The sequence below is a fragment of the Apteryx mantelli genome, chromosome 6 (genome assembly GCF_036417845.1).
Source record: "Apteryx mantelli isolate bAptMan1 chromosome 6, bAptMan1.hap1, whole genome shotgun sequence".
Classification (NCBI taxonomy): domain Eukaryota; kingdom Metazoa; phylum Chordata; class Aves; order Apterygiformes; family Apterygidae; genus Apteryx; species Apteryx mantelli.
This window is the reverse complement of record NC_089983.1, coordinates 12378272-12391529: the sequence shown is the minus strand read 5'-3', so window position 1 is coordinate 12391529 and position 13258 is coordinate 12378272. Positions and strand designations below refer to the sequence as shown.

At 37.9% G+C, this 13258-nt stretch overlaps 1 protein-coding gene across 4 annotated transcripts in view; it reads left to right on the top strand.

The window, feature by feature from the left end:
* Positions 1–13258, top strand: part of RAPH1 (Ras association (RalGDS/AF-6) and pleckstrin homology domains 1) — a 98885-nt gene that overhangs the window by 78662 nt on the left and 6965 nt on the right. For all 4 annotated transcript variants that reach the window (XM_067298766.1, XM_067298765.1, XM_067298764.1 and 1 more), the window contains 6 exons: positions 3392–3513; positions 5265–5330; positions 6781–6924; positions 8204–8314; positions 10718–10816; positions 11628–11748. In XM_067298766.1, coding sequence (XP_067154867.1) covers positions 3392–3513; positions 5265–5330; positions 6781–6924; positions 8204–8314; positions 10718–10816; positions 11628–11748 — 663 coding nt within the window. The remainder of the gene's footprint in view (positions 1–3391; positions 3514–5264; positions 5331–6780; positions 6925–8203; positions 8315–10717; positions 10817–11627; positions 11749–13258) is intronic.

Here is a 13258-nt window from a genome sequence, read left to right as displayed (position 1 = left end):
TTCCTAAAAGCTCTTATTACAAGAAGCTATCTATATTTTTTTCTATTAAATATTTTTAATGTGGTTGGCATTATGTGGCTCTAAGAGCACTTAAAACTCCTTTATGTTGCGTTGCAGCTACCACAATTCAAGTTGTTCCTGTTGCCAAAGAATTTAGCATCTAAATGGAAAAGAAGAAAACAAGTGAAAGAAAAATATTACTATTAATCTACATTACTGATGAATAATTGCTTCACAGAGCTGTTAAGCGCCTTGCCTTTTGACTACAGAGAAGCCCAGAACTGAACCCAAATGCCTTGATTTCAAATTAAAGTGCAAATGAATATTTCCTCTCCATTTTGGTCAAGTCTTTCCTGTTTCAGGCAATGTAGCAGGTTAACCTTGCTTATTGTTAGACAAAGAAGGCTGTTATAAGGAACAAGGTGTCATTTGGATCTTCCTAGCTTTCACATGAAAAATAACATCTTACTTGGCTTAAATCCTTAAAATTTTACTAAATGAAACCTTAAATTTGCCCAATTTCAAAACCAGAAATAATTTGCATATACTCTGCATGAACACAGTTTAGGTTTATAAAAATCAAACATGTAATTCTGTAACATTTTACCAATGAGAATAATAGAAATAAATAATCTAATTAGTTCTGCAATAATTTGTTGTTTCTATCTATGAGCCTGTATGTAGCAGAGTCCTGGACCCAAGACTCACTGGGGCCTTTCCCATCCTAGGTTTGCTTCCATAAGATGCTCCCATTCACTCTGTAGGCTGGAGATGATAGAAGGAAAAAGAAGTGGGAAAATATTTTCAGTTTCTGTTAAAACAGAAACAAAGAGCTAGGCTGCATACAGAAACTGATATTTATCAAAATTAACACTGTCACTGAATTAAGATTATTGTGAAATGAAAACCAGGGTTAACAAATCTCTTTTGTTGGTGGTGGTTAGTCAGTATATGCATGCTCCACTGTATGGCCTCAAGTGGTGTACTGGGACTAATAGAATTTGACTCTTGTGTTGGAAGAGCTTCAAACTAAAGAATGAAATCTATTATAATTGCTGGGTTTTTAATTCAGAATACAGCATGACAACTAGGAGACAGAAAAACCGAAGAGAGTTGCAAGAGGGCAGAATTAAATGTCCTTGTATTTTTCACTTTGACCTTCCCTGATCCTTGGTAGGGCACCTGATAATCTTTCACAGAGTTCACATATGTATTTTTTAAGAAGACAATCCAAAATGCAACCTGTTTGCTTAGATATTTTATACTGGAACTCAAAGAAGAAAAGAAAAAATAATTACAACAAACCCTTCACCTTTTGTGCTATTGTGTATTGTATTGCATTATCTTGCAGTGATTCATCTTTCCAAACAATTTTTCTGGCAATACCTATGTAAAAGAGGAAGAAACTCCTTTATCAGAGGATTTTCCTTTAGCTAGGCAGTTTAGGAAGACACAGGATTTCCAAGGCCTTTACACCTTCGGAGTATGTTTTACCATATTGGCTTGCCAGTTGGTTGTTCATTGATTGCATTGAGTGCAATAAAATGCCGTGATAGCATTAAGCTAACAAACTCTGCAGAGAAACAGGTGGGACCTGTGGATTTCCTGATTGTCTTTGCATTTACGTTGTTTGCTTCAAATGTGCATAGGTAACTAGTTTTTATAAGGAGCCTGAATTAGGTAGGTGCACTTGAAATACAAGACCACCTGTTACAATCTAATGATTTAACTGGTAACTTTCCAAGCACTTTTCGGCAGAGCTCATGTTGTTATTTCCATTTCACAAATGTAGAAGTGGACACAATGAAACGCTTTTCCCAGGGTTACTCAGCAGGTTTGTAGCAGAAACAAAGCTGGAAAGCAGGTTTCTTTTGCATGGGACAGAGTGTTTTCATTTTTATTGTTAGAGCAGAATGAGTGTATGAAGTACCCAGGAGCTATAATGTTTTCAATTTAGAGAGTAGATTTAATAATAGAAACATTGCATTAAATGTTGTTTTACAAATTATAGGTACATGTATATTCTATGAATATGTTGCTTCATACTTCAGTTTAGTTATTGTTCTTCCTGAAGTAGCAGCTGATACATTTTGAAAGCTATCTGTTTTCCCTAATGAGGCTGCAGTGAGATTTAAGCTTTTGTATCACAGCTATCTGAAGTCTATTTGGTTTTGTTCTTCTGTTAAATACCTTTTTTACTTTCTTGGAAGACAGTATTGCTGTGTTGCTGATGGAGCTTGATGGCAAGTCATGAGTTGTAACTTTGAAAGCTTCTTAGATCTTTCTGAGACCTCATGTGCAGTAATGTCCTGTGTTGTGCCTTTGTCATATCAAACCCTAATTCATTCCCAACAGATGATACACTCTGTTTAGTATTCTTAATTACTGAAGATATTAAGGTGTCATCTGTCATCTTGGTCTTCATTAGTGATAGCTTGTAGGTCTGAATGTGATCAATGCCATATGCCCTCTATAATAATGCAGTGTAATTAATTTTGTGAAATAAAATGTAAATCATGCCCTGCTTTCAGATGCTAATGAAAGATCAGGCAAGTCCCAAAGGATTCTGAAAGAAATAATTTGCGAAGTGCCACTGTGTGGCATGTATGAAGAGGGAACAAATTGAAGAAAGCAAGATTCTACTTCAGTGTCTTTTCAATGAGAAAGTTGATCCAGTGGTCTCCCAAAGATATATTCTTTTTTATTTATATTAGAATAGGGATTTTCAGATATTTCTTTACCATTTCAGTAAATTTTGCTCCTTTTTTTTCCCCTCTCTCCTCCTTTGCCTGTTTTCAGTATCCTGTACTGATGATAACCATTTCAACAGAGTCAAAGCTCAGTGTTCTCTGAAGCCCTTATTGATGCAGCATTTATCCAGCAAGATAAATTGTAAGAAATGGGCAGTGTCAGTTTTCAGTGAGATAGTGATGGGGGATGTAGAAACGGATTTCGTACTGAAAAAGCCATCTAATAAATTCTTCCAGGGGCTGTGTGGACCAGAGTAGTTACAGATGTGGTAGCCTTTTTATTTGTACTGATAGCACTTCAGACACTGGCATTTGAGTCTGTTGTGTTAATGTGGGACTGTAAGCTTTGTCAGGTACATATTTACACTTTATTTATTGATGGAACTGTAAGCCTGAAGAGAGGGGAGTGAGAGTGTGAGCGAGTATGTATAAAATAATTAAACCTGGCACATTTGAAAGTTGACTGCAGTCTTTTCATTTCTGAGTGCTTTGTAAGCTTTTTCCCCCATTATATTAGACCTTGAACTGTACTTTCTTTCCTTAAGTACCCTGTCTCCCAGATATGACTATAGAGTAAAACATAATGACTATTGCAAAATATGACAGAATCAAATGTATTTGCTCTTTTGTTATTACTGCAGAAAGGATCTTTGAAGATCATGAAAATTTAGTTGAAAATCTTCTGAACTGGACAAGAGACAGTCAGAACAAACTAATGTTTGTGGAACGTATAGAGAAATATGCACTTTTCAAAAATCCCCAGGTAAGCCTGAAGTTCATGTTGGGTGGGTGGGGGGCACACATGCCTGATTGCAGTTTCAGACTTCTTTTGGTAGCACTCCTTTCAATACTTTTATTTTGCAATTAGCGTATATACAAAAACACAGAGCAACTTTACTTTTCAGCACCGTGTACATCCACAGTGCACGTTGTGGTTGGTGCAAAGGCAAGTCCCTACCAGAAAAGCATGAGCTGAAGCAATCTGTTTTCTAATGTGTTCGTGAGTAGTTCTAATAGAGACGAAGGCAAGCAGTTTCATGGCATCTGCACCAATACTTAGTGCTGTTCACATACTCAAATCTACAGGAAAGTTGTTGATATATTACTGTACCTCTCCACTGTGCGTTCTTACTTCGCTGGCAAGAAGGGAAACAGCATCAAATGGGATAGCCACTCAGTGGTCAAATGGCAAGTCTGGAAAAGAGAGTGTGCCCCTCCCAGGGGAAGCTGGGACCTGCCTTTATTCGCCTGTGTTTCCTGTTCCCTCCTTAGGAAACAAAAGGTCCCGCTTCTCTTTCAGGACCGGATTATTGAGTGGTGCTGATGGACATTTCCTCTAGAATTTCCTCTGGCAGTGGTCCAGTATCATAAGGGGGTGGAGGAAAGTGGAAATGAAAACAGAAGTAAAAAGCAGAAAAAGACTCTCTGAAGAATTTGGAATTGGAAAGAACTGTATATAGTATCCCTAGATCTCCCTCTTCACTCTTAGCTACTGTATTGCCTTTGGGGGTCATTTTTATATTCATATGGTATCTATGTGGTTATTTCTTGGATCCGGTCTCCCTGTTTCACTAGCAAACTGGGTATCAGTTTTGCATGCCCATCCATTGCGACACTATCCATGTAATTAATTTTTTTCAGCAAGAATTGAAAACCAGATCTTATTCAAGTGTTTTGTGATGAAGCAGCAAAACCCTAATATCTTTTTAAAACCACATAGTGGGTAAACACTTACTACCACTACATATTGTAGACACTGTCGCTAAGAATGAGTCACCAGCATAAAACCCATGCTTTAAGGTGTTTAAAACCTTGGTCTGGCTAAACTTCATGAATATTGGGGTTTTTTTCAGAAAGAGCTAGAGAATAGGAAGAGAAAGATTTTCATGGCCCAGTCCTTTCCAAACTGGGGAAGAGTACAAGAACCTTTTATTAAATAAGAAGTTTATATACTTTTGGTACAGTACCTATGCATAGTTAGGGTTCCTTTTAAGAAGACATGTATTTGGTAGTTCTTCATGAAAAATAAATATTTTTATTCAGAGAAACTGCCAGGTAAGGAGGAAAGAAGTATATTACTTCTGTGTGTGCTTCTTTCAAAATACATAAATAATGGCAGGATATGACGAGTTTAAAGGCCCATGGGTTTTTCTTTATACTCTTTTTATTATGGGATTTTCAGGTTCATAATATTTTTTATTTCTGGATACATTGTACCAATTAGTTGTTTGTTTTGTGGAAAGCCAGGACAGTGTTGTTATGAGGCTGTTACATAGGATAGAAGTATGGCCTGATTGATATTTCTGGAAAAGGTGGTTATAACTTATTCTATGTGTTTTTCAGCAGTTTGACAGATCGTTTCAGTTGGACTACAAATTTTTGTTGCATTAATGTATCTTTCTTAGACAGCAGCTGTTTTTTCCTACTGGTATAAAAAGGTAAACAAGAAGTGCTGTTTGGCTTCATTTCAGAATACCTATAGAAATGCTGAGCTTTCTTCTTCTCTCGTTACAGAACTATCTTCTGGGGAAAAAAGAAACCTCTGAGATGGCAGACAGAAATAAAGAGGTGCTGCTAGAGGTAAGACCGCCAAAGCAAAAAGGCCACAGGGGTCATTTCTAAGTTTGAAGCTAAACTCTAAAAGGTTCTGGGAAAATTGAGAATGGAATGTGTTGTTTCTGAATAAATGGCTATTTTACTGCTAACCTGTTTCAGATTAGATCAGTTTATAAAAATGTGTATATTTTTTAAATACTCAAAATATTATGCACTGTGATACCAAAATCAGGGTATCTGTAACTGTGCATAAACACAGTTGAAACTTGCAGAACTATTACCTGTCTTTTGATCTGTGGTGATAGGGATTTTTTTTTTTTAATAGCACTCTTTAAATCATTACGCTCTACAAAATTCTATAGCATCATGTCAGTGACTTGTCTATGATAATATTATTAATTGTATTAGTAAGCAAAGAAGAAAAAATGGTTTCAACTGCATTTTAAAATAAACCACTAAAAATTAAATATAAAAAAGTGTGAGAGTAAAGGAAGTCAGCTAAAACTGAACATATTAAATAGTTTATAGAGCTAAGGGCAACAATAAAAGTAGGTGTGAAACAGATAAAGCAAACAGTAAATAGAACCTCCAAGAGCTGAAAACCACATAGTTGGTTTTGTGCCATTTTTATAGAGACATGCCCATGCTGAAGTGTCATAGCCTCCACTTGATTTCTAGAATAATGATTATGATTTCAATAGTTACACAAAAAAATAAGTTTTTTGAATGTTTAATTTTGGATTATACTTAATAATACGTTTCTGTTTATAAGTAGCATATACATGATTTTACTAAATTATTAATGCAGGTTTTAGTAAGTGATTATCTGGATGCTGTGGATTGAAAAGTTGCTTAGAGCCGTGACACAGAGAGAGTTGTAATGCTACCTAATTCCTCTTATCTTCTTGGATTACTGATAAATCTCGATGCTGCATGTTAATCTGGAATGTGCTTAGAGCATTTGTTTTTCCTCTATTAGCTTTTTATAAATAGAACCTTAAGAGAAGTTGTAGAGTTGGCAGTTAGTAGCAGCAAAGTACACATGCAATGGATTATAGCTACGTCTGATGGATATGTGATTAGATTTTGTGTGTACTCCGATTTATGAGCCTGTATCTGTAAGGTGACCTTGTGCCTTTAAGGCCAGTAAAGCTGTTGGGGGTTCTATTACTGATGAGCGGTGGTTAAAAAGTCTTTTCAGTAGTTAACGTTTTTGTTGTCATTCTTGCTCTGGGAAAATGCTAAGATCCCCTATGGTGTTATGTCTGAATTACTTTCTAGCTTCTACAGTTAATCTCTAAGTCATACTACTGCATGGGGAAAGAGCTGTCCTTGTTACATTTGCATTCCTTAGATAAAGAATGTCGAACTATAGGATTCTCAATTCAGTTAATTCAGTCATTAAAAAAAATATATTGCATGCTGTAAGTTCTGTCTCTTTCTATCTTTCCCAAACCACTGTGATTATCTGCAGGAATGTTTCTGTGGAAGTTCTGTAACAGTGCCAGAAATTGAGGGAGTTTTGTGGCTGAAAGAAGATGGTAAGAAGTCTTGGAAAAAACGTTACTTTCTTCTTCGAGCTTCTGGAATCTACTATGTCCCTAAAGGGAAAGCAAAGGTATATTATTTTAAAGCAATTTTCCTGAAAAATTGTCATCTAATCTCAGCTTGCTGTCAGGCAACAATCAGCTTCCACAGGTTGGGGAAAAATGCATATTGCTGGTAAATCATGTGTGTGCAAGAGTGAGCCTTGAATTTTGGCTTAGCTGTACCCTTGCTTAGAGAGCTATCCCATAATTAAAAGTACTGCTTTATCATACAAGTGTACTATATATTACCATAGTAACACTTAATGCGAACAGTCTAATCCCAAATTTAAAAATGCGGAAGAACCATTGGGTGAGCTTGGGTTAGGTGTTCAGAAATGCCTGGGGAAAAAAAGGATTGGTGGAGTTAAGCGGCTCTCTTTTCTCAAGTAGAATTCAGATGAAGGACCTAGATGCACTGCAAATGCCAATCGGAAAATATCAGAAAAACTCCACAATCAGTCTTCCAAATTTTACTGATTTTATTTAGTTCATATAAATGGGATTCTTTCCAGACCAATTTGTGCTACATTTTCTGAAACTGGTACATACCGTACCATTTCTTCAGTATCACTTGTTACTGTTCTGTATGTTTCTGTAATAAAAATTAAATGGAAAGATGCTAAAAATGCATTATAACTTCAGTGTTGGAATATGGTTGTGAATGAGTCTTCAAGGCTTCAACTGCTCCATAACACAGGAGTGCACTTTCCGCACAGATGGCAGTCAAGAGGAAATTATCCCTGTGCTCTACTAGTGCATCAGCTCGCTTTACAGCTGAATACCTCTCACGCGTTATCTCTACAGTCCTTCGCTTCGTTAGAACAATCTATACACAAGATACCCTGTTAAAATTCTGTGCCCCTACAATCAGTGCCAAATGTTTATAGAGTTATACGCATGGCTGCACTGGAATTTGGACACCTTGATTATTACCAAGATGAAAAGCAATCAGGAGTTGTTAACAAGTTCCTGCTCAGCTAGTCCTATTTACTTTCTCTGGGTGGCAACTATGAATAAACATAGCAGCCTGGTTAAAATGTTGTCAAATGGTAAAATGCAAATAAAACACAAAAAGCCAAACTGAATTCGAAAAAAGATATCCTGGTTCAAAATGAGCATCTGATGTAAGGATTTTATGCATGTCTGTATCTTCTTGTTGTATTGGTAATCTTAGTGTCAGACTGATGCTAATATTAGACCTTAATTAGACCTTGTATTAACAGTAGATCTTAATATGAGACTGATTTTGGCAGAAGTATGGTTTTCTTATCCAGATATTTTGTAACTGAGTATTTTTGTATTTGATAGGTATCACGGGATCTCGTGTGCTTTCTACAGCTTGATCATGTAAACGTTTACTATGGGCAGGACTATCGGAACAAGTACAAAGCACCGACAGACTACTGTTTAGTGCTAAAGGTAACTTGTTAATTGTTTTAAAAATTCTCGTACTAAAAAGAGCATTTAAAGAGAATCAAACACTTCTGCAATATGCTTAGTCCCTTCAAATAAGCACGCTTGCTAATTGTGAGCAGGTAGGAAATAATTCATAGAACTAGTTAACACAATATTAATGTAGGGAAAGATTATAATGTAGGAAACATTTCTTGTAGTAATGTAACAGTTGGAAAGCTATGCCTGTCAACTTTCAGGGTGAATCTCTGAATTGTTTTAGCTCAGTACATGAGAAATCTAAATTACCATAAATTACAGTGACAAGGAAAAAGGTATGTGTAACTACACTGTCTGTGGAGTTGGTGTAATGACCCCACTTGACAGTAAAATCCATGAAAAATGCTGAAAATGCCATGAGAGGATTAGTGCAGAGGGAAGAAATGACTCTGCAATTTCTTTCTTCCCCATCTAGCTGGCAGATTGCCTCCTGCCAGCTGATCCATGTGCAGGTTGCATGGTGGGATGGGAAAAAAGATAAGAGAGAGCAACAGAGGAATGGCTTTACTGGGTTCATCAAGCACTAGGTTCCTCTTGCAGTGGCCTTGATCAGCTGCTTAGAGAAAAATAACAGGGCAGTCTTGCAGAGATACTTCCGCAGAACACTCTTCCAGCCTTTAGAAATTCAGGGAGCCGGGAGGTAGATCTTGGCTGTTCAACAGTCCTGGGTGCATTCTTACTCCTTGGGTATGCCCCATCTCTTTGGGGACCCCAGGAATCCCCCTTTATTTTCCTCTGGCAGCTGGATACAGGTTAAATGCAGAAGTATACTCTTCCTTGTTCCTGAACTATCAGTTGCTTTCTGTTTCATTTTCACTAGTTCTTGACTAGGAAGAACCAGTGAACAGTTTTTCCCTGTCTCCATACCACTCATTACTTTGTAAACTTTTGCTACATTGCTCTGAATCATCTTCCTTCCAGGCTGACACGTCCCAGTCTGTTTAATTGTTCCTCTCGCACTAAAGCATAATGCTAAAATCTTTCTGTCTCTCTGGTAACTGTGTGCCTTATAACAAATCAGATTCAGCAAAATAATACTCCTTGAAACACTAATTTCAGGTAGGTGCTTTCTTCTACTGTGCAAGAATTTGCTGTACTATTGTTAAATATGACTTCTGTATGCTAGTTTATAATATTAACTCCTTGGTTCTAAATGTTAGATTTCTGAGAGGTTCTTTTATTTATATACAATGAAATTTTAGATTAAGTCCTAGAAAAAGGTGGCTGATTGGGGACATAATTGTCTGTGCTTCTGTAGACTCTTTTTTGTCATATAACATGTAAACAAAATAGGCTTGTAGTAAAAAAATAAAAGCAGTGATCTAAAATCATAATGAAGTCAGTTGGATATATTCTGGTTATGGAATTGAACATGTTAATGTTCATTGTAAAATAATTGTTTGGAAGACATAGCAAGAGAAAATATTTTGAAAAGAGATTAAATTTTTTTTTATATGTTTGAGACAGTCTTCAGGAAAACTTAAAATACCTATAATCATCTAGCAGAACTCTGTATCATTGAACTGTAAGCCGATAGAGGAAATAATAAGAGATTGAATATTCACAGTTGCCCTGACAGCTGTGAGATATTTGACTTTTACAGAACGGACAGTAAGCAGCTCACTAATCCATCCAGAATGGTTTCTACTGTTTGATTTTGAAAAATATATGTTTCTTATTTGACTCGTAAAATGATAAGTACCGTGTTTTATCTGTCTTATATACACGTGTGGGAACAGCAAGTATTCTAGATGTTATCCCTGTTTCAGTAGAGCAGGGACCATGAAGGCTTTAGAAGCTGAAAATAAAAGAAATTGTGCTTGACAGTGTCTCATCTGTTGAGTGTCTCACCCAAGCCATGAAAAAGCATAGAAGGCCAGTGTGTTTGTTTTCCCCCGTGTGTGTGTTTTCCCCCCCCATGTGTTTTGGTGTGAGAGGAAGGTGAAATATTAGCTTTGTGACTCAGGTGGTGGTTTAGTCCATAGAGCGGTAACAGGAGACAGCCCTTTGGCAGTCTCTTGCTTGTGTTCAGGAACGGTTTTTACAAGCTGAGAATGTTCAGTAAAAACATTTCAGAAGATCCTTAGGGGTTCAGAGCAACCACAACACTAAAATACTAGAAGATTCACCAATTACTAATATTTCAAACCTGAAATGAATGCTCACTGGAGAGACCACCAATTTGCATGTAAAGCAATTCCCCCCCACACCTCCTGAAGTACTCTCATACATTTTTAAAGTTGGCTCAAAATACAGACCACCATTCAAGAGCTTCCAGCAGTAAGTTTTTCTTTCTAGACCTCATCACATAAATGGCTTTCTTTGCATTCCTAGCTATAAAATTGATGAGGATTAACAATTTTTCTGCAGCATCCTCAGATTCAGAAGAAATCCCAGTATATCAAGTATCTTTGCTGTGATGATGTAAGAACTCTACACCAGTGGATCAATGGCATCCGCATTGCGAAGGTAACTTCCTGTAGCCAGTCTTCTTGCCCTGGTGTCATTGTGCTTGGATGTTATTGCTTGGCTCTATTTGCCTTACTGAGACAAATGTCCATCAGTAAGGAGAGGGGAGAAGGGAACACAATCTGTAACTGCATAATTAGTTAGTAGCAGTGGTGTGTCAATATTATCTCTTTAAAACCGTTTAGAGTTATTCAGCAAAACATATAATGCTAAATCTAACTTTTCCTATGTTTAACTATTCTGAACTTGAACTGTGCAATCTTCTTACATGTTTTGTTCCCTAGCAAAATGATGGGGTTTGGTTGTTATGATAATTCAGTAATTGGGCCTTTTCCTCCTATTTCTGCTGCCCGTCTGCTTTGTCGCATGACAAAGTCCTTATTGACATCACGGCTAAATTTTAGCCAGTCCCCTTACAGAATTTAAAATGAGGGTTTATGAAAAAAGAGACTTTGAGGTGCACAGAATTGTTTTCTGAGATCAGCAGTTTGACTTACTTTATTCAGTGGCCCATTTCTTGCCTTTTTCTAGATAGTTCAACGCTCTTTCTCCTAGTGTAAATAGATTGTTCTTCTTTCTTTCAGCAATTTAGTAATGAAAAGGCAAAGGGTTGGGAGGAGGGAGTTGCCACTGCTGTTAAATAAAAGAGAATGAAATTTGCACAGAATTAATGTTGCCTGAGCTCCTTTGCAGAGATCCTACTCTATCTGTGGGAAAAAATGTGGAACAGAGAAGCCTGGGGTGGAGATCAGCAATCTGAAAAGGGTACACAGCCTAGACAGCTGTTAAATTTCTTTGTCATTTTGCTTAGTATGGGAAGCAACTGTACATGAACTATCAGGAAGCACTGAAGAGGACAGAATCGGCATATGACTGGACTTCCTTGTCTAGCTCCAGTATCAAGTCAGGCTCCAGCTCATCTAGTTTGCCAGGTAATAATGTGATCTGTCTCATAGTAGACTTAATTACCTTTTTTTTTTGTCCTCAGCTGTCTGGAGACCCAAGGAGAGGCTAGTGAAGGAAATGGACTATTTCTCCATAGTCTTTTAAACAGTGTTCAGTCTAAAAAACTAATTTATTTTTTTACATGCAGTGGTGTATTTTCAGAACATACTGTAATTTTTCATTCAAGAATATTTTTCTGATATTGAGGAAAGGAAACCTGCTTTCCAATGCTGGATGCTTCTATCTTCACCTATTTGAAAAAAAGAAATCAAGGTCTATTATTCAGTGATGCACGGAGAGTTCTGTGTGAAGCTCTTAAACTGCTTTTGTGGGCTGAAATGTTTGAAATTAGTAAGTGGAAAATAGTCCCTGCCCAAAGGCAAAGACTTTTCAGAGAAAAACTTTGAAAATACTGGCTCTGCTCCTTTTTCAGGCTTAGTGTGCCTACAGGAATCTGCTCCTGTTTACCTCTCAGCAGGAGGGGGGCTGTTCTTTTGCAGCAGATAGCAATTTAAAAATTGATGAATGGTTTATAATCTCACTTCACTGTTCAGAGCTAAGTGACACTGTGCCAGGTTATTTTGAGCCCATAGGGGAGTTTCGTTGTCGAAAACAGGTTATTGTGAAAGTGTTTTGTCCATCGCGGATAGTACCACGGGTCAAGAGGAATGTTACTAAGTTGAAAAGGTTTGAAAAGCAGCCTGTGAGAATAAGCTAAACATATTCAGGCTAACCAGGAGAGCACCACACTTTCTCAGTTGTGTGGAGCAGCTTTCCAAGGGCAGTGGTAAATTCTCTGTTACTGACAATTTCTCCATCCAAGTTGGGTGTTTTTCTGAGCAAGCATCTCTTGTTCTGGAGTGCTGAGCCACAGCCCACCAGTCATGCGTGTTTCGCCAGAGCTACAGTCCAGCGTGTGCCTAGATGCCCCCTTTCCCCAGGGCAGTTCCAGACTACGTGGGAAGCAGATGCCAGGCTGGATAAATCGGTCTGGCAGAAGCAGCCTTCTCGAGGTGCCCTGTGGCCCCAGGGCATCCTCTGCATTCACTAGTTGTAAGATGCACGTCGTTCCTTCTCTTCCCCTGGGGAAAGGAGCAGTCAGTGAGAAGCAGGCTGCTGCCTTGGCCAGCACAGTTTGTCTGTCCTCAGCTGATGCCTAGTGCCCCTTCCTAAGGCCGGGCTGGGAAGGAGTGCTGGAGAGAGCCGGTTGCATGCATTTCGTGAATGGCACTTTCCTGAAGCGGCAGGGTGGGGAGCTGTTGGGTATTTGCAGAACCTCTAGGACTGCAGTGTAGGTGTTTTCAGCTTGCAGCATATCTGACACAGTCATCTTTGCAGAGCTTCAGATTTGATTAATAGCAGGGATCTGTTGCTCTGTGTTGTTTTCTGGGCAGCAATCTTTAATTGCCTGCCTATGAGCTAAGGCTTATGCAGTAGATGGTGGAAACAATGTCCTTTAGTGGGATAACATGTTTAACAACTGTGATATTAATCTGT